General features: G+C 49.7%; 3 protein-coding genes and 1 long non-coding RNA gene across 4 annotated transcripts; 2 read left to right on the top strand and 2 right to left on the bottom strand.

Moving 5' to 3' along the window:
- Window positions 1–5,452: 5,452 nt before the first annotated feature.
- On the bottom strand, window positions 5,453–6,722 carry LOC116652930 (serine/arginine repetitive matrix protein 2-like). Its single transcript, XM_032442590.1, has 2 exons — window positions 6,641–6,722; window positions 5,453–6,247 (listed from the first exon to the last, which is right to left on the bottom strand). The coding sequence occupies exons 1-2, from the start codon at window positions 6,720–6,722 to the stop codon at window positions 5,589–5,591; spliced, it is 741 nt and encodes a 246-aa protein (XP_032298481.1). The 3' UTR covers window positions 5,453–5,588.
- On the bottom strand, window positions 6,124–8,758 carry LOC107309800 (PHD finger protein 7-like). The gene is made up of 9 exons (XM_015854889.2): window positions 8,654–8,758; window positions 8,346–8,422; window positions 8,075–8,294; window positions 7,885–7,983; window positions 7,514–7,638; window positions 7,169–7,331; window positions 6,641–7,077; window positions 6,372–6,490; window positions 6,124–6,211 (listed from the first exon to the last, which is right to left on the bottom strand). The coding sequence occupies exons 1-7, from the start codon at window positions 8,756–8,758 to the stop codon at window positions 6,784–6,786; spliced, it is 1,083 nt and encodes a 360-aa protein (XP_015710375.2). The 3' UTR covers window positions 6,124–6,211; window positions 6,372–6,490; window positions 6,641–6,783.
- Window positions 8,759–11,441: 2,683 nt separating this feature from the next.
- Window positions 11,442–14,116, top strand: LOC107309799. The gene is made up of 2 exons (XM_015854887.1): window positions 11,442–12,783; window positions 13,703–14,116. Exons 1-2 carry the CDS (start codon window positions 11,497–11,499, stop codon window positions 14,114–14,116), a joined length of 1,701 nt encoding a protein of 566 aa, XP_015710373.1. The 5' UTR covers window positions 11,442–11,496.
- Window positions 14,117–15,214: 1,098 nt separating this feature from the next.
- On the top strand, window positions 15,215–15,702 carry LOC107309801. The gene is made up of 2 exons (XR_001553333.2): window positions 15,215–15,403; window positions 15,527–15,702. It is a non-coding gene; the product is annotated as an uncharacterized LOC107309801 (long non-coding RNA).
- Window positions 15,703–17,617: the final 1,915 nt, after the last annotated feature.

Here is a 17,617-nt window from a genome sequence, read left to right as displayed (position 1 = left end):
AGGTCACCCGCCCCTGAGCCTCCTGTTCCCCAGGCTAAACAATCCCAGTTTCCTCAGCTACTCCTCATAAGGCCTGTGCTCCAGACCCTTCACCAGCTTTGTTGCCCTTCCTTGAACATGCTTCAGGGCCTCAGTGTCTTTCTTGTAGTGAGGGGCACAAAACTGTACACAGTATTTGGAATGCAGCCTCACCAGTGCTGAGTTCAGAGAGACAATCACCTCCCAAGCCCTGATACACTATTTCTAATACAAGCCTGAATGCTATTATCCTCCTGAGCCACTTGGGCACACTGCTGTCTCATGTTCAGCCAGCTGTCAACTAACAACCCCAAACATTTTTTCTTTGCACAGCTTGCCATCCACTCCACCCCAGGCCTGTAGCAATGATAAGGATTTTTGTGACCAAATTGCAGGAGCCAGCACTTGGTCTTGTTAAAGCACATACAATGGCTATAGCCCATCAATCCAGCCTATTCAGAACCCTCTGCAGGGCCTTCCTACCCTCAGGAAGGTTGACAATTCCTTCAGCATGGTGTCATCTGTAAGCTTGATGAGAGTATACCAGATTATCAATAAAGATATTAAACAAGGCTGGCCACAGTACTGACTCCTGAGGAACATCACCAGTGACCAGTAGCCAGATGGATTTAACTCCAGTCACTGCCACTCTCCGAGCCTGGCCATCCAGCCAGTTTTTTACCCAGCAAAGAATACACCTGTCCAAGCCATGGGCTGCCAGCTTCTCCAGGAGAATGCTGTGGGAGATGAATCAAAGACTTTATTAATGTCTAAGTAGATTACATCCACAGCCTTTTCCTCAACACTTGAGTGGGTCACCTGACCTTTCACAAACCCATGTAACTGCTTCTGTGAATGAATAAATAATGTACACAGTTGCATTCCTTGCTAGCAAAGCTATTGGTATTCACTCTCATGTTCTGGTGTTTCATAAATTTCACTTTTCTGTATTAGCTATTGCAGTTTAATTTGATTTCTAAGAGACAAGATGAGAATGGATCTTGTTTATAGTGACAGTTCCTAGAATAAAAGATTAATAGAATGATTTGGATTGGAAATGTCTTTTTTTCTGACCTAGTTACAATTCCCCTGTTATAACCAGGGACACCTCCCACTTGACCAGGCTGCAAAAAGCCCTGTCCAGCCTGACAGGGAGGGGGCATTCACATCCTCACTAGGCAAGTTGTTGCAGTGTCCCACCACCCTTGCAGTGAAGAATTTCTTCCTAATGTCTAATCTAAATCTACCCTCTCCCAGTTTAAAGCCATTACTCTTCATCCTATGCTACACATCCTTGTAAAATGTCCCTCCCCAGCTTTCCTGTAGGCCCTCTTCTATTACTGAGGCTGCTATAAGGTTCCCCCGGAACCCTCTCTTCTCCAGCCTGTCCTCTTAGAGTAGATGCACAAGCCCTCTGATCATCTACATGGCCCTCCACTCCAACAGCTCCACGTCCTTCTTGGGTTAGGAGCTCCAGACCTGGATGTAGAACTCCAGGTGGGGTCTCGAGAGCAGAGTAAATGGGCAGAATCAGCTGCCTCAACCTGATGGTCACACTTGTCATGATACAACCCAAGATACAGTTGGCCTTCTGGGCTGTAGGTGCACATTGCTGGCTCACATTTAGTCTTTTATTAGTTGACATTCCCAAATCCTTCTCCTCGGGGCTGCTCTTAAACCATTCTCCACCCAAACTGTACCTGTACTTGGGATTGCCCTGACCCAGGTGCAGGACCTTGCACTTGGCCTTGTTGAAGTTGATGAAGTTGGAATGGGACCACCTCTCAAGTTCAAATCTCTCTGGATAACATCCCATCTCTCTAACATGCCAACTACATTACTCTCTTGTTGTCACGTACAGAATTGCTGAGGGTGTACTCAATCCCACTGTCCATGTCACCTACAAAGATATTAAATAGCACCAGTCCCAACACCAATCCCTGAGGAATGCCACTCATCACTGATCTCCACTTGGACACTGAGCCATTGACTGCAACTCTCTGAGTGCAATCACCCTGCCAATTCCTTATCCAGAGGGCAGTTGTCACGGAGTTCTCTCTAGAGCTCACTCCGGGACAGTGGGAACAAACTCAGGGAAACAGGAACAACAGTTCCCCCCTTCTCTCTAGCGGCACTGTACACGGCACGGCCCGGCCACGTGCGTTTTGGGAGAGGGGAAGGGAAGGGAGATTGCGATTGGGTCTAACAAAAAATGAAGGAGGAAAAAGTGATCTGAGAACAAACAGTAGTTTAATAACCCAATAACGCTAAACAACAACAAGAGAGTTTCAACAAAGAGAATACCAAGTCCCCAGTCTCACCGATGGAGCTGTGGAAGGCGGGAAGCTCCGACCGCATTGTCTCCTCGCAGGGAGCCGGGCCAGCAACCCCGTCCTCTTCCCCACTTCCCCTCCGGTGCCACTCCCCACATGCCTATTTAAGGCAGTCCACAGAAAAAAACTTGTCCCCTTTACTCCCATCATTAGGCATGGTGTTCTGATGTGGAATACCAACACCAACCAAATTACAAAACCATAACAGCAGTCCATCCATCAAATCTATTTTTCATTTTGGTGACCAGGATGTCATGTGGGACAGTGTCAAATGCTTTGCACAAGTCCAGGTAGATTATGTCAGTTGCTCTTCCTTTATCCACTGATGCTGTAACTCCATCATAAAAGGCCACCAAGTTTATCAAGCATGACTTACCGTTGGTTTATCCCATGTCATGTTGGTTACCACTGATCACCTAATCGGTATTTTCCACGTGTCTTATCAGGGCCTACAGCAGAAACTGCACCATGATCTTTCCAGGCAAAGAGGTGAGACTGACTGGCCTGTAGTTCCCTGGATCTTCTTTCTCTTCTTGAAAATGGAGGTTATGTTCCCCCCTCTGCAGTCAGTGGGAACTTCACCAGTCTGCCATGACTTTTCAAATGTGATTGGATAGTAGCTTGGCATCTTGGTTCACCAGTTCCCTCAAAACATGTGGATGGATTTTGTTGTATCCCACAGATTTGTGTGCCTTCAGGTTATTCAGATGGTCTTCACTTACAGCATGCAGATCTACCTTCTCCAAGTTCTTACCATTGCTTTCTGCAGCTTGTGTGGTGTGGCTAGATCCCTTGACAGTGAAGACTGAGGCAAAGAAGTCATTGAACACCTCAGCCTTTTCCACATCCCTCATGATCTGGTCTTCAGGCTCCTTTCAGAGAGGGCACACATCCTCCCTGACCTTCTTTTTCAGTTGTTATACCTGTAGAATTTCTCATTCCACTTTATATCCCTGGCTAGTTTTAATTCTGACTGTGCTTAATTCTGCTTTCCTAACCTGATCTTTGGCTGCTCAGACAGCTTCTTTGTAGTCCTCCCAGGTAACCTGTTCCTGCTTCCACTCCCTATAGACTTTCTTTTTGAGCTTAAGTAAGTCCAGGAGCTCTTGTTGATCCACAAAGGTCTTATCTGGATGCACTGCATCTGGGCTTGGGGGAGATGGTCCTTGAATAGCAACCAGCTTCCTTGGGCCCATTTTCCCTCCAGGTCTTTATCCCATGTCATGCTGGCAAGTGGTTCCCTGAAGAGATCGAAGTCTGCTCTCCTGAAGTTCAGAATAGAAAGATTGTTGCGCACCTTTTTGACACCCTGAGGATTTTGAACTCCACCATTTTGTGGTCACTGCAGCCAAGGCTGCCCTTGAGCTTCACCATCAGGGTCCAGCATAGCACCTTTTCTCATGGGTTCCTGTACCACTTGGAAGAGGAAATTATCATCAGCACATTCCAGGAAATGCTTTGATTACTGGTGCACTGCTGTGTTGTCTTTCCAATAGATATCAGAATGGCTGAAGTCCACCCTGATATGAGGACTGTGTTTGTTAAATATGAAGCTGCTCGTGTTAGAGGGCCTCATCCACTCTTCCAGTCTCCCTAATTGAGTGGCCTGTAGCAGATTCCCACTACAGGGACTCCTTCCCCTGCTTCTTTCCCATTAACCCTAACACATAAGCTCTATGTCAGCTCCTTGTCTATCCCCAGGTGGAGCTCCATGGACTCCAGCTGGTCACTGATGTAGAGGGCAACACCCCCTCCCTTTTCCCCTGCCTGTCTCCCTTAGCCTGTCCTCATAGGGGAGGTGCTCCAGCCCCCTGATCATCTTCGTGGCCTTCCTCTGGACCCTTTCCAAAATCTCCATGTCTTTCTTGTACTGAGGGCTCCACACCTGGACACAGTACTCCAGATGGGGCCTCACAAGAGCCAAGTAGAGAGGGACAATCACCTCCCAGTCCCTCCTGACCACCCCTCTCCTGATGGAGCCCAGGATCCCATTTGCTTTCGGAGCTGCCAGAGCACACTGCTGGCTCATGTTAAGTCTCTCGTCCATCAGGACCCCCAGGTCCTTCTCTGCCATCAAAAACCCTCTGATCCAAACAACCGTTTTTCCACTCTTATCAAGTTGCCTGGAAGCCCTTTTCCACTCGGACTGACATAGTTCATCTCTGCAGAATGATGTGACATTCTATGAGAGAGCATTCCTTTCTTCTGTGCAGCATCAGCTATCGCTTCAATCCAAGGCAGACTGGCAATTGCATCCTCTTGCCTTGTAAGAGGAACAGGAAAACCCATCTCATAAGTATGAGGATGAGGGACTGGTGCAATCGCAAAAATTTCAAGGCTTTTTTGACCATGAGGTGATTTAATTGGCACCTGGCCTGATGGCTGCAGATGGGTTCCATCTGTCTCAAAAGGAAAAGTGGATCCCTAGCCCAGGAGCTGGAGCTTTAAACTAGGTGCGAAGGGGGAAAGGGATGAAATGAGGTTTGCTAGATGAGCCTGAGGGAGCAAGGATGGGTTTGGGGGTAGGCCAATGACTCAGATGAGTCATCTACACCAATGCACAAAGCATGGGCAACAAGCAGGAGGAGCTGGAAGCCATCGTGCATGAGGCAAACTAGGACTTAGTTGCCATTAATGAGACACTGTGTGACAATTCTCATGACTGTATTTCTGCGGTGAAGGGCTATAAACTCTTCTGAAGGGAGAGGCAAGGAAGAAGGGTCAGACTTTGACTTCCCCGATCTATGCTGGAAATACAGCAGAGTGCAGAAACAACAGCCTAGGAGGTTTCTCGAGTGTGTGGAAGATGTGTGCCCCAGAACGGGGCTGCAGCTGTCAGCCTGGACTCCTCCATGTTGTGCGTTGGAAACGCTGCACCCCGCTGGAGTCAGGGCCAGAACCCAGCTCAGCCTGAACCGGGCTGTGCGGAGGAAGGAATGGGTTGGGTGCTGGGGAAGGGAAGCCCGTGGATCCAGGCCCTAAGGCTGCCCACTTTGGGAAAGGCAGAGAAGAACAAAACTGACAGTGATATTTAGGGATTAATTTTTATTGTGATGGATTCAGATGACATTGGTTAGGATTCAGATGACATGGGTTAGGATTCAGATGACATGGGGTATGATTCAGATGATGTTGGATAGGCCTCAGATGACATTGTTTAGGATTCAGATGATGTTGTATAGGCCTCGGATGACATTGGTTAGGCTGTGGAGCTTGTTCACGGCCGCTCCTATGGCATCAGTAGAGCCGGCTGGTGACACGCTGGGCCCGGCGTGGTACCCGGGAGCGGCTCCGCCCCTGGGCTGGCCCTCGCCGCCTGGACCGGCTCCTGCGGCGTCCTCGGGGCTGGTTGTTGGTCTCGACAGCCCGACGATGGAGAGGCGAGCGGCTTCGAGTCCGGGCTCGCCCTGGATGACTGGATGGGCTTCCATCAGCTGTTCTGGAAGCCCTGGAGGCCCCCGGTGCTGCCGGAATGGTGTAGCTGCGGGTGCAGCTCTGAGCACCTGGGCTTGGTGTCTGCCTGCTCCCAAGGTGTCTCTGGGGCTGGCTCGGAGATTCTGGGGCCCGATGCCGCAACGGAGAGCGGCTTCTTGTCCGGGCCCGCTGTCCCTGTCTGCACCTGAGGTTGTAGCCATGTGCAGCATTGCGGTGAAATGGCCAGCAAGGTCTCCTCCGTTCTGGCCTGCGCTGGCTGGACAGGCCACTGCTCTCAGGCACGCTGGAACTGTGAGCTGGCCCCGATGGTGCCTGGCTGGTGGTGCCAGAGCTGCTGCTCTCTGGTATTGTGGAGCCTCGGGGTGGCTGCAGTCCCTGCTGGCTGGTGGTGCTGAGGCCAGCAAGAGCTGAGCTGGTGCTGGAGGCTGTAAGGGGAGGCAGGAAGGTGAGCAGGATGGAATTTCAGCCATGGGGTGGAACTGGCTCCCATTTGTCCCAGACTGGAGGGATTGGAGCAGGGCTGCTCTGAGCAGCCGCTGCCAGGCCTGGCCCCAGCCCAGCAGCACGCGTCTGTTTGCCTCTTACCGGTGCCCTCTCCAGCACAGGCGTTGCACTCCCAGCTGGTTGTGCCGTTACTCAATAGGGAACAACGCCGGTGTGTGCCTCGTGCAGCACAGGAGCTGCAGAGGAGCAGCTGCCAGGGCCTGTGGAAAGCAATGGGTTGTGGCCATGAGAACAGAGCACCTGAGCCAGGGAGTGCCCGGCACAGCTCTGGTGCTCAGTCTGTGCTCCCCCAGCCCGTGGTGAGGCTGCGATGCCACGCAGAGCCCCAGAGGGCAGCTGAGGTCACTCACCCCTCTCCTGACTGTGCTCTGCCATGGGGATGAAGGCAGTCACTGGCATGGCAGCGTCGGTGCCAAACTGCCAGTCCTTCATAGGCGTTGTTTTCCCACCATAATGAAATGCTGCCAGAGAAGGGAGGGAATGTGATGAGCACTCACTGGCCCAGGACTAAAAGTAACCCATGAAATCCATCCACCCCCATCCACCTTATCCCTGGTTCCAGCTTCCCAATGGCGCTGAGGCCCATGTTAATGGCTGCCAAGGGCCAGGCCTGCCGGGGCAGTCCTTGGGCGGGCACAGCTCTTGTGCCCTCACACCTCAAGAGCTGGCTGAAAGACACCAACCTGTTTGGGATTTGGATCCCCACAGTCAGCATGTCTTGATGAAATTTTTGGCTGTCTCTACAGTAGGGACACAGGAATTCAAGCCCAGAGCTCAGGGCCATTCTCTGCAGCAGAAACACAAGCAGGGTGGGTGTGAGCCGGACCTGGTGCTGCTGAGCACCTGCGGTGCCTGCAGGGCGAGGGGAGGGCTCCTACCTGGATGCAGACCCGGTGGAACCAGGCGCATTGGCAGGCTGGGCACACCATGGTGCTGTACGACGTGCTGTCACCTACGGGCTCCATGCAGATGATGCAGGTCGTGTCCGCCTCCGGTGCTGCCTGCGCTGCCTGCTGCGGGCGGTGCTCCCAGCAGAAGGACCTGGGGGAAGATGGAAGGGATGGGTGAGGTGTGAAGGGCTGCGAGGAGGGCAGAGGAACGGGAAGGAGCCCCAGGCCTTGGCTCTGGCTCTGTCAGGCTGCTGGGAAGTGTCACAGCGTGTTCCTCGCTGCTGTGGCTGGTGCTGACAGCAGGGTTGGAGGCCACAAGCTGGCATCCCTTACCTGAACTCTCCAAAGTATTGGGTGACACATTGACCCTCATAGGCGCAGGGGAGATGGAAGCTCCGCTCACATCCCGGCTCTGCGCAGGTGATGCTGGCCCCCGAACCGCCACAGACGAAGCAGAGCTGGAAAGAGCAGAGCAGCTCCCATCAGCTGCAGGCTCAGGGCCTACGCAGCGGGCCCCGCACCTCTGGGCAGGGCACAGGATGCGGGCAGGGCTGGGTGGCACTCTGCAGAGCTGCCTGGTGAACAGGGCTGGTCTGCAAGAGCAGGGATTTCTCCTGGAGCTGGGAGGAGGGGCTGGGATTGCTTTCTTGGGACCAGGCTAAGCTCTCCTGGCACCAAGCTCCCTGTTCCGGTGCTGTGCTCACCGTCTGCTCTGCCTCCCACACTGTGCGTGTCAGGTCTTGAAAACAAAAACGTGCCTCGTTGTTATCTTGCACGTGTTCACAAAGACCGTTGGCAAATCTCTGTACAGGAGGAAAGAGCACAGTCCAGTTAGGGCAGAAAGGAGGGAATCACTGGTTGGAGGAAGGTGGCAGGAGCCACGAGGGAACTCACCGCACAAAACTCATGGAAATACAATCTACGAATCCTCTGTCTGCGGCCGAGGATGCCCGAGTCCTCATCCACTAGGCCACAGAGCACGCATGCTGGAGAGGAGAGAGTAACAGCAGTGAGCGCCTTGCAGGGCCAGGTGCCCCCGGGGCTGTCCCAGGGGCTGCTCTGTGCCAGCTGTGACAGCTGAGGGGCAGGGTTGCAGGCCGTGGATGCAGGGATACTTGGCTCTCACCTGGCTCTCCCGAGCCAGCAGCCTCGGGTGTCTCCGCACACGCCGTGCGCGTCGACCGCAACCACGTGCAGAGTGTCTGTCCCATCACTGCTGGGCTTCGTCCTCTGCGTGCAAACCTATGGGAGAAGCGGGACGAGTCTGAGTTGGCAGCTCAGGCCCCCGAGCGAGCGCTGGGGGACCCTCCTCCCTCTCTCTTTCCCTCCCTCGGCAGCCTCAGGCAGCCCCTTCCTCCCTGCTCACCTCACAAGTCGCACTGAGCTGGGCCTGAGCCCCGCAGCCTCAGCTCTGCTCCACAGCCTGCGCATCACAATGGCCGTTCCGTGACGCCCTCTGTGACGCCATCACACCTCACAGGGCTGAGGGCACCCAAGAAGGAGGGCACTGGGCGGCTCTTGCAGCCAGCGCACAGTCAGGGGCCCGGTGCTGGACACAGCCCTGCTGGAACCCGGCATGTTGGTGCTGCCAGAGGCACTGGGCGGCACATCCACCCTCCTGGCCCCACCTGGACGCTACGGGGCCTGTGGCTCCAGCAGTATCCCAGTTGAGTGCGCTCATCTTGCCGTCATGTTCTCCAGGCTCTGCTTGTGGGCTGTTGGCCGCTGATTACCTCTCGTTCCAATAAATGACTCGACTCACAGAATCACAGAATCTCTGTGGTTGGCAAAGACCTCTGAGATCACCAAGTCCCACCGACCACCCCCCAGCTGCCCACTGCCCATGTCCCTCAGGGCCACATCCCCACGCTTCTGGAGCATCTCCATGGACACTGACTCCCCCTGCTCCTTGGGCAGCTGTGCCAGTTCCCAACCGCTCTTTCCGCACAGATGTTCTTCCTAACATCCAACGGGGACCTCCCCTGCTGCAACTCCAGGCCGTTCCCTCTGCTCCCAGCTCTGTTACCTGGAAGAAGAGGCCGACCCCCACCTTACTACAGCCTCCTTTCAGGGAGTTACATCAAGTCAGGCCTCCCCCGAGCCTTCTCCGCACTGAACAATCCCAGTTCACTCCGCCGCTCCTCATGGGATTCTTCTTCCAGACGCTTTCCTGCCCAGTTGCCCTGACACAGTGCAGGCTCCCCATGTCTTTCTTGCAGTGAGGAGGCCAGAACTGCACACAGGACTCTTGTCATGTCATCCCCACCAACACTGCCACCATCCTGGTGGGGGTCTACTGCAGACTGCCTAACCAGAACGGAGAAACGGATGAGGGGTTCTATGAGCAGCTGGCAGAAATGGTGCAGTCGCCAGCCCTTGTTCTCATGGGGGACTTCAACGTCCCCGGTCTATGCTGGAAATGCAGTACAGTGCAGAATCACAGAATCTCAGAGAATCACAGAATTATCAAGGTTGGAAAAGACCTAGAAGATCATCCAGTCCAACCATCACCAATACTTCCCAGTTAAATCATATCCCTCAACACAACATCCAAACGTTTCTTAAACACTCCCATGGTCAGTGACTCGGAGGTGGTGACATGGTCCACCACCTCCCTGGGCAGTGCATTCCAGTGCCTGACTACCCTTTCAGAGAAGTAATATTTCCTAATGTCCAGCCTGAATCTGCCCTGCCGCAGCTTGGAAAGCAGCAGCCTAGGATGTTTCAAGAGTGTGTGGAAGATGTGTGCCTCCTGGCGCATCTGGTAAGAGAGCCCACCGGGGAGGTGCTCAGCTTGAGCTGCTGCTCACAAACAGGGTGGGACTGGTGTCAGATGTGGAGGTCGGGAGCTGTGTAGGGCATGGTGACCACAAGATGGTAGAGTTCTCTATTTTTTTTGGTGAAGTGCAGGAGGGGGGGGGGGGGAGGGTGAGCAAAACTGCTTTCTAGGGTCTAATCTGGGGGTGGTTTTGACAGATATTCAGGACAACATGCTACCAGTGGGAAGGCCTTGGGATTCAGTTACTGAAGAAGCAAAGGGCCCAGGAAGGCTGGTCCGCTCCTCCGACAGGAAGTCTTAGAAGCACAGGAGCAGGCTGTCCCCCTGTGCTGTGAAATGAGCTTGTGATAAAATGTTTGCTCATTAAGACCGGGATGTGGGTAGCATGTGGTGGAGTGCTTGTTTCATTAGGGACCGGGATGTGATGGTGGATATGGAGGCCACAAGGGTGGCAGAACACTCTAATTTTATGGGTAATTGTTACTCTTGCATAGTTACAGGCCAAAAAGCGCGCCCCGATGGATTACAAGTTTCCGGAAGGACCAACCAAGGAACGACACACCAAGTTGGCCGATCACGACCGACCAATTAAGGACAATACACTTCGGGGATGGACCTTACAAAAAGAAGTTGGCAAGGGACGGGAAGGTGCGCAGTGGAGGAACGAGGTTCCCCTGTCGCCCAGCGCTGAATTGCCTTTTTGTTTTACCCGCTACAATTAATAAAAGTTTCTAATTGGAACATTATCGGCTCATTGCTTATAAATTGATGACAATTTGGCGCCGTGACTCGGACGGGAATACTGGCGTGGGTACGAGCCTGAGGGGGCGCCCCGCCTAAATAGGTGGCCTCGGCTCCTATCCTCCCGCCCTACTCCTGCCGACGATCCGAAATTTAAAACACAAAGGCAAGGAAAAACCGGTTAACCCTTTAAATTTCGTGCACGAAAGTCCGGACGAAGACGCAGGACAGGTGAGTATAGTCCGGTCTGGGTTGGGAATCCGGCGTGTGGCGAGTGTTGTGTGCTTGTGAAGGGGGGCCGGCAGCCGGCACTAACCCGAGCGAGTGTGGACCCCACAGTAGTGCGGTTCCCATTGCCCGCGAGGGCGTGGGCCACGACCTGGGGGAAGCGAGTGAATGCAACACTGAGTGAGGGCACGCCGAAGGGTGGGTACAGGGTATAAGCGGGACCCTTTCACCACCACAACCCCTAGGGCTACGGGCTCTATGGAGGGTTATTCTTTGGTGTTCCCCTAGAGCTACGGGCACTAGGGATGATTATTATTATTTAGGTGTTCCCCTAGAGCTACGAGCACTAGGGATGATTATTATTCAGGTGTTCCCCTAGAGCTACGGACACTAGGGATGATTATTATTTAGGTGTTCCCCTAGAGCTACGGGCACTAGGGGGAGCTACAGACGTTGAATAAAACAAGAGAGCAAGAAGTAAAGAACGAGATGGGGCAGTGTAAAACTAAACCACCCACCCACCCCTTCTAAACGACCATCCATTCCTAAGGACTCACCTCTAGGGTTCATGCTAATTGCCTGGACGCACTATCCAGGAACAAGAAATAAAGATAAAGCAAAGATGATTTATTATTGTATAGAAATTTGGAGCGGACAACAAATTGGCCCGGCAGTATGGTGGCCTAAGTATGGTTCTAATGAAGATTGGGTACAACAGCAATTAAATTTTTGGGTAAACTCCAAAACCCCTTTCAATCAAGAAGAAAGTGACTATGCAGCAGTATGGGTCACTCGCCCAGAGGGTTTAGGAGTCCCCATTTTTAATTTGACACGAAAAGAAAAAGATGTCGAAAAACGTAAACCTCGAAGGGAAGAGGAGGCCTTAGTGGGACCCCCACCATATGCTGTACCACCAGCAATTCCCCTACCTTCTCCTCCTCAGTTGGATCATGGGCAGATGGATTCGAGAGAGGGAGAAGTACAAAAGATAGAAGGGGGAGGGCCTGTGACACGGGCAAAGGCACGACAAAATAACCTCTACCCTTTAAGAGAAATGCCCATGGGAGGTCCACAACCTCAGATGGGGTTTATATCAGTGCCCTTAAATTCAGGGGATGTTAGAGATTTTAAGAAGGAAATGGGTAATATACTAGAAGATCCCCTGGGGGTGGCAGACAGAGTAGATCAGTTCTTAGGGCCAAATGTTTATACCTGGGAGGAACTACAATCTATTCTAAGTATACTGTTCACAGCAGAAGAGAGAGGTATGATTAGGCGTGCAGGGATGCGCATTTGGGATGCTCAACATGCCCACGGGCCCGCTGCGGATATTAAATGGCCCTTACAGAATCCGCAATGGGACCATCAAAATCAACATCATAGGACTCACATGCAGGACCTGCGAACTATCATTATCCAGGGCATTAGGGAGGCAGTCCCAAGAGGTCAGAATATAAATAAAGCTTTTAATGAAAGACAAAAGAAGGAGGAAACACCCACTGAATGGCTAGAAAGGTTACGCAAGAATTTACAACTATATTCAGGATTGGATCCCGATACACCGATAGGCCAGGCTCTGCTCAAAACACAGTTCGTAGCTAAGGCTTGGGAAGATATCCGCAAGAAACTAGAAAAGATAGAAAATTGGCAGGATCGGGGGCTTGATGAACTTTTGAGGGAAGCTCAGAAGGTATATGTAAGAAGGGAGGAAGAAAGACATAATAGGCAGGTTAGGATGATGGTAGCAGCGGTCAGAGAAAGTAGGGAATTGGAAAGGAAAATGGGGGGATGGACGCAAAATCGAATTCCAGGACAGCAAAAATTTAGGAAGCCTGAAAACAGGGAGGAGGAGAGAATATGCTATTATTGCAGGAAAAAGGGACACCTGAAGAGGGACTGCAGGGTTAGAATGAGAGACGAAAAGTCCTTCCAAGAAGACTAGGGGTGTCAGGGGCTCTATATATTGGGGACCCAGAAACAACAGGAGCCCTTGATAAAATTGAAAATTGGTCCCCAAGCTGAGGAGGTAGAGTTTCTAGTAGATTCAGGAGCAGAAAGGTCTACTATACAACAGATCCCCCTCGGATGCAAACCTTCCCGGGAAACTACCAAAGTAATAGGAGCAAAGGGAGAACCTTTTACAGTAGGAATAGTTAAAAATGTAATGATAGAAGCAGAGTCCAAAGTGGGGTTGGGTGATTTCTTGATACTGCCTGAAGCGGAGTTCAATTTGTTAGGACGGGATCTGATTATTGCATTAGGCATAGGACTAGAAGTAGAGAATAAAGAATTGAGAATCAAACTCTGCCCTCTTAGGGTAGAGGATGAACAAGAGATCAATTCTGATGTCTGGTATACCCCCGAGAGTGTGGGACAACTAAAAATACCCCCTTTCACGGTAAAAATCAAGAATCCTGAAATCCCAGTAAAAATAAAACAATATCCTATTTCCCTGGAAGGAAGGAGGGGTCTCAAACCAGAAATAGATAGATTAGTGAGCAAAGGATACTGGAACCCTGTATGTCCCCATTTAATACCCTATATTACCGGTAAAGAAACCTGATGGAACATATCGGTTGGTTCATGATCTGAGGGAAATTAACAAGCGCACTGTATCTAGGTTCCCAGTTGTAGCTAATCCCTATACATTGCTAAGTAAATTAGGGCCCGACAACTTGTGGTATAGTGTCATAGACTTAAAAGATGCTTTTTGGGCTTGCCCTTTAGATGAGACATGCCGCGATTTTTTTGCATTTGAGTGGGAAGACCCAGATACTAACAGAAAACAGCAATTAAGGTGGACTGTACTCCCCCAAGGCTTCACAGAATCCCCTAATTTGTTTGGGCAAGCCCTAGAACAGATCCTGCAAGAGTATCAGCTAGATCCTGATACCAAATTAATACAGTATGTAGATGATCTATTAATTGCTGGAGAGGATGAGGGAAAGGTTCGGAAAGAAAGTATTAAATTGCTGAACTTTTTGGGACTGAAAGGACTTAAAGTATCAAAAAGGAAATTGCAATTTGTGGAAGAGGAGGTTAGATATCTAGGGCATTACCTGAGTAAAGGAGAAAAGAAGATAGATCCTGAAAGGATACAAAGGAATATTGTCCCTGAAGTCGCCAAAACAATAGAGACAAATAAGACAATTGCTGGGATAGTGGGATATTGTAGACAATGGGATTGAAATTATAGCAGTAAAGTAAAGTTCCTATATCAAAAGCTCAGTACCGATGGATTAATAAAGTGGGATAGACAAGATGAAGAGAATCTACAAAAAGCTGAGGAGGATCTCATCAATGCCCCTGTCTTGAGCCTGCCTGACTTAAAAAGACCCTTTTATTTATTCGTTAACATAGACAGTGGTACAGCGTATGGGGTTTTAACACAGGATTGGGCAGGGAAGAAGAAACCCGTGGATATTTGTCAAAATTATTAGACCCTGTGAGCCGAGGATGGCCCACTTGCTTACAAGCAATTGTTGGGTGTGCGTTATTGTAGAAGAAGCCAGGAAAATTACTTTTAACAGCAATATAAAGGTACTATCTCCCCACAATATTAGAAATGTGCTCCAACAAAAAGCTGAAAAATGGATATCTGATTCTCGTCTTCTAAAGTATGAGGGTATCTTACTGGAAGCCCCTAACTTAACCCTGGAGACCACAAGTCTCCAGAATCCTGCAGAATTCTTATATGGAAAACCCGAAAATGTGGGACTCATTCATAACTGTTTACATACGATAGAAGAACAAACAAAAAATCAGACCAGATTTTAGAAGAAAGAAGAATTAGAGAAGGGAAAATATTTGTGGATTTGGATCCTCTAGAGTAGTGGAGGGAAAGAGAAGATCAGGTTATGCAATAGTAGATGGAAAGACCCTCCGGGTATTGGAATCAGGACCCTTGAGTAACACTTGGTCAGCTCAAGCTTGCGAGCTGTATGCTGTTTTACAGGCACTAAAAAGATTACAGGGAAAAGAGGGCACTATCTATACCGATTCCAAATATAGTTATGGGGTAATACATACCTTTGGGAAGATTTGGGAAGAAAGGGGATTGATAAATTCCCAAGGAAAGGACTTAATACATCAAGAATTAATAAAGCAACTCTTAGTGGCCCTACGAAAACCAAAGAAGATAGCGGTGGTACACCTTAGAGGACACCAACAGGGGACCGATTACAAGACTAGAGGAAATAATGCAGCAGACCTAGAAGCTAAGCAAGCTGCCCTCAGGGAATTGGTCCTGAGGCAGGAGAGGCAGGAAGAATTGACACATGATGAGCCCCTTCGTTTACACCGAAGGAAGAACAAAAACTGAATCAAATGGGAATAACTAAAAACACAGAAGGGAGGTGGTATCTAGCTGACGGGAGAGAGGTACTGCCTAAGTCAATAGCATCTCAGGTGCTGACCCAGTTGCACGAACGGACCCACTGGGGAAGCCAAGCTTTAATAGATCATTTTGCCACTAAGTACATGTGTATAGGCCTACATAATCTAGCTAGACATATTACTCAAGGATGTATTACGTGCTTAAAGATAAACAGAGCCGTACAAAGAAAACTGCCTATGGGGGGAAGACCCTTGGCCACTAGGCCATTTTCTAGAGTCCAAATTGACTTTACCGAATTTCCTAAAGTAGGAAGATATAAATATGTATTAGTCATAATAGACCACCTCACACATTATGTAGAGGCATTCCCCACAACTAAAGCAACAGCTCAGGTAGTAACAAAAATATTACTCGAACAAATCATCCCTAGGTATGGGGTAACAGAAGTAATAGATTCAGATTCAAGGGACCACATACATCAAGAATCACTAGAAATATAGCTGAAGCCTTTGGGAATAAAAATCCGGGAAACAGAAATACTCCTGGACCACAGAGTTCAGGGCGAGTAGAGAGAATGAATGGGGAACTAAAAAAGCAATTGGCCAAATTAACACTAGAAACTAAGCTCTCATGGATAAAATGCATTCCCCTTGCCCTCTTAAACCTTAGGGCCCAGCCCCGGGCTGACATAGGAATATCTCCCTTCGAAATGTTATACGGAATGCCATATGATGCAGGAACCCCTAAAGATCACCCGGGGGTGGTAGATCAGAACATTCAAGCTTATATCACGGAATTAATGAAGTATAAACAGGAATTGTGGAAAAAGGGACAATTGACTCAAAGACCCCCTCTGGACATTACCCTCCATCGAATAAAGCCTGGAGATTGGGTTCTGATAAAGACCTGGAGAGAAACCACACTGCAGCCTCGCTGGGAAGGTCCCTATCTGGTATTATTGACTACCAATACTGCCATCAGAACTGCTGAAAAAGGATGGACACATGCTAGTCGTGTTAAGGGTCCAGTACAAAATCACGAATGGAGAGTCACTAGTCCAGCGGGTGATTTGAAAGTAAAACTGTCACGAAACCCTCCGTCAAGGAAAATGAGAACATGAATTAACAATGATTGTATAAACGTATCAGTATAGAATTTAATGTAGAAGGGAATATTTTGACTATTGTGAATGCAACTGTTGGGATATGTTTTAGAAAGGTAGTGGACCCACTGCGGAAACAGGGATACACAAATTGGTTATTAGCCTTCAGAGTGGCCGTGGAAATTTTAATAGAAGGGGGTAAACCTGGGGGTGAATTTGGATCCTTACCAGCATCACTTAAGTGTATAACCAGTGGGAAAAAGAATAGGGTGCAGTACCCCAAAGACCCACTTAAAAGGGAAGCAAAACCAGCCCCTCCTGAAGAATACTCTTGCTGCCGAGAAGATTATACACCCCATGGCTCGAGGCAACCGAGTCGATGGGCGAGGCAGAGGAGATAAAACATGTGGAGGGGTCTGCTCCATTATGAATGAATCCAAAGATTTAGGATCCAGAAGATACCCCAAGACTGGAAATAACTCCCCCGAACAATTAAAGACTCACTACTGCAGTGGGAAAACTGCCTATCTAAAACTAGCTCAATTACTAGACACATGAGCCATTTAAGTGGTCCCTAATCAGAGGGGAAGATCAGAAGGTGATAAGCACAGACGTGACCCCAGGCGCTCCCATCCTTAAAAGTCAAGTATGTGACTTAGTACCAACACAACCATGCCTGAATCGCAAGGCAATCTATGCTTGCCCAGCATCAAATCCAGGGAAAAGTTATTGTAATTACCCAGGGGAATATTATTGTGCATACTGGGGTTGTGAAACGGTTTCACTGGGATTTCTGCCAGGGGGGGGACAAGATGAATATATAACAATTAGTTGGGGTCCCTCAGGTTGTACACCTCCGACTTATGGGACTCACTCTGGTGAAGGAACATGCCAACATTTAGAGATAAAAATCCTTAAAACAGAAAACACAGTGTGGTGGATAGGAAAGACTTGGGGGGTACGAATGTGGGAGCCTGGAAGAGACCGAGGGGGCCATTTCCTTATTAAAAAAGAAAGAGTTCCGCCAGACCCCCCAATAGGTATAGGACCTAACGTAGTAATAAATAACAATCAGAATAAGACAGAAGCTGTTACTGTAGGCCCGACCGAAGCAAGCCCTTATATTACCGAATATGGCACCCTTTGGAAAATAATTCAGTCTAGTTTCAAGGTGTTAAACAACACCTACCCAGAATTAACTAAGGAGTGTTGGCTATGCTATGATATAAGACCCCCTTTTTATGAAGCAAT

This window comes from Coturnix japonica, chromosome 2, assembly GCF_001577835.2.
Source record: "Coturnix japonica isolate 7356 chromosome 2, Coturnix japonica 2.1, whole genome shotgun sequence".
NCBI lineage: Eukaryota > Metazoa > Chordata > Aves > Galliformes > Phasianidae > Coturnix > Coturnix japonica.
The sequence above is the reverse complement of the archived record's forward strand: the minus strand, read 5'-3'. Positions and strand labels throughout refer to the sequence as shown.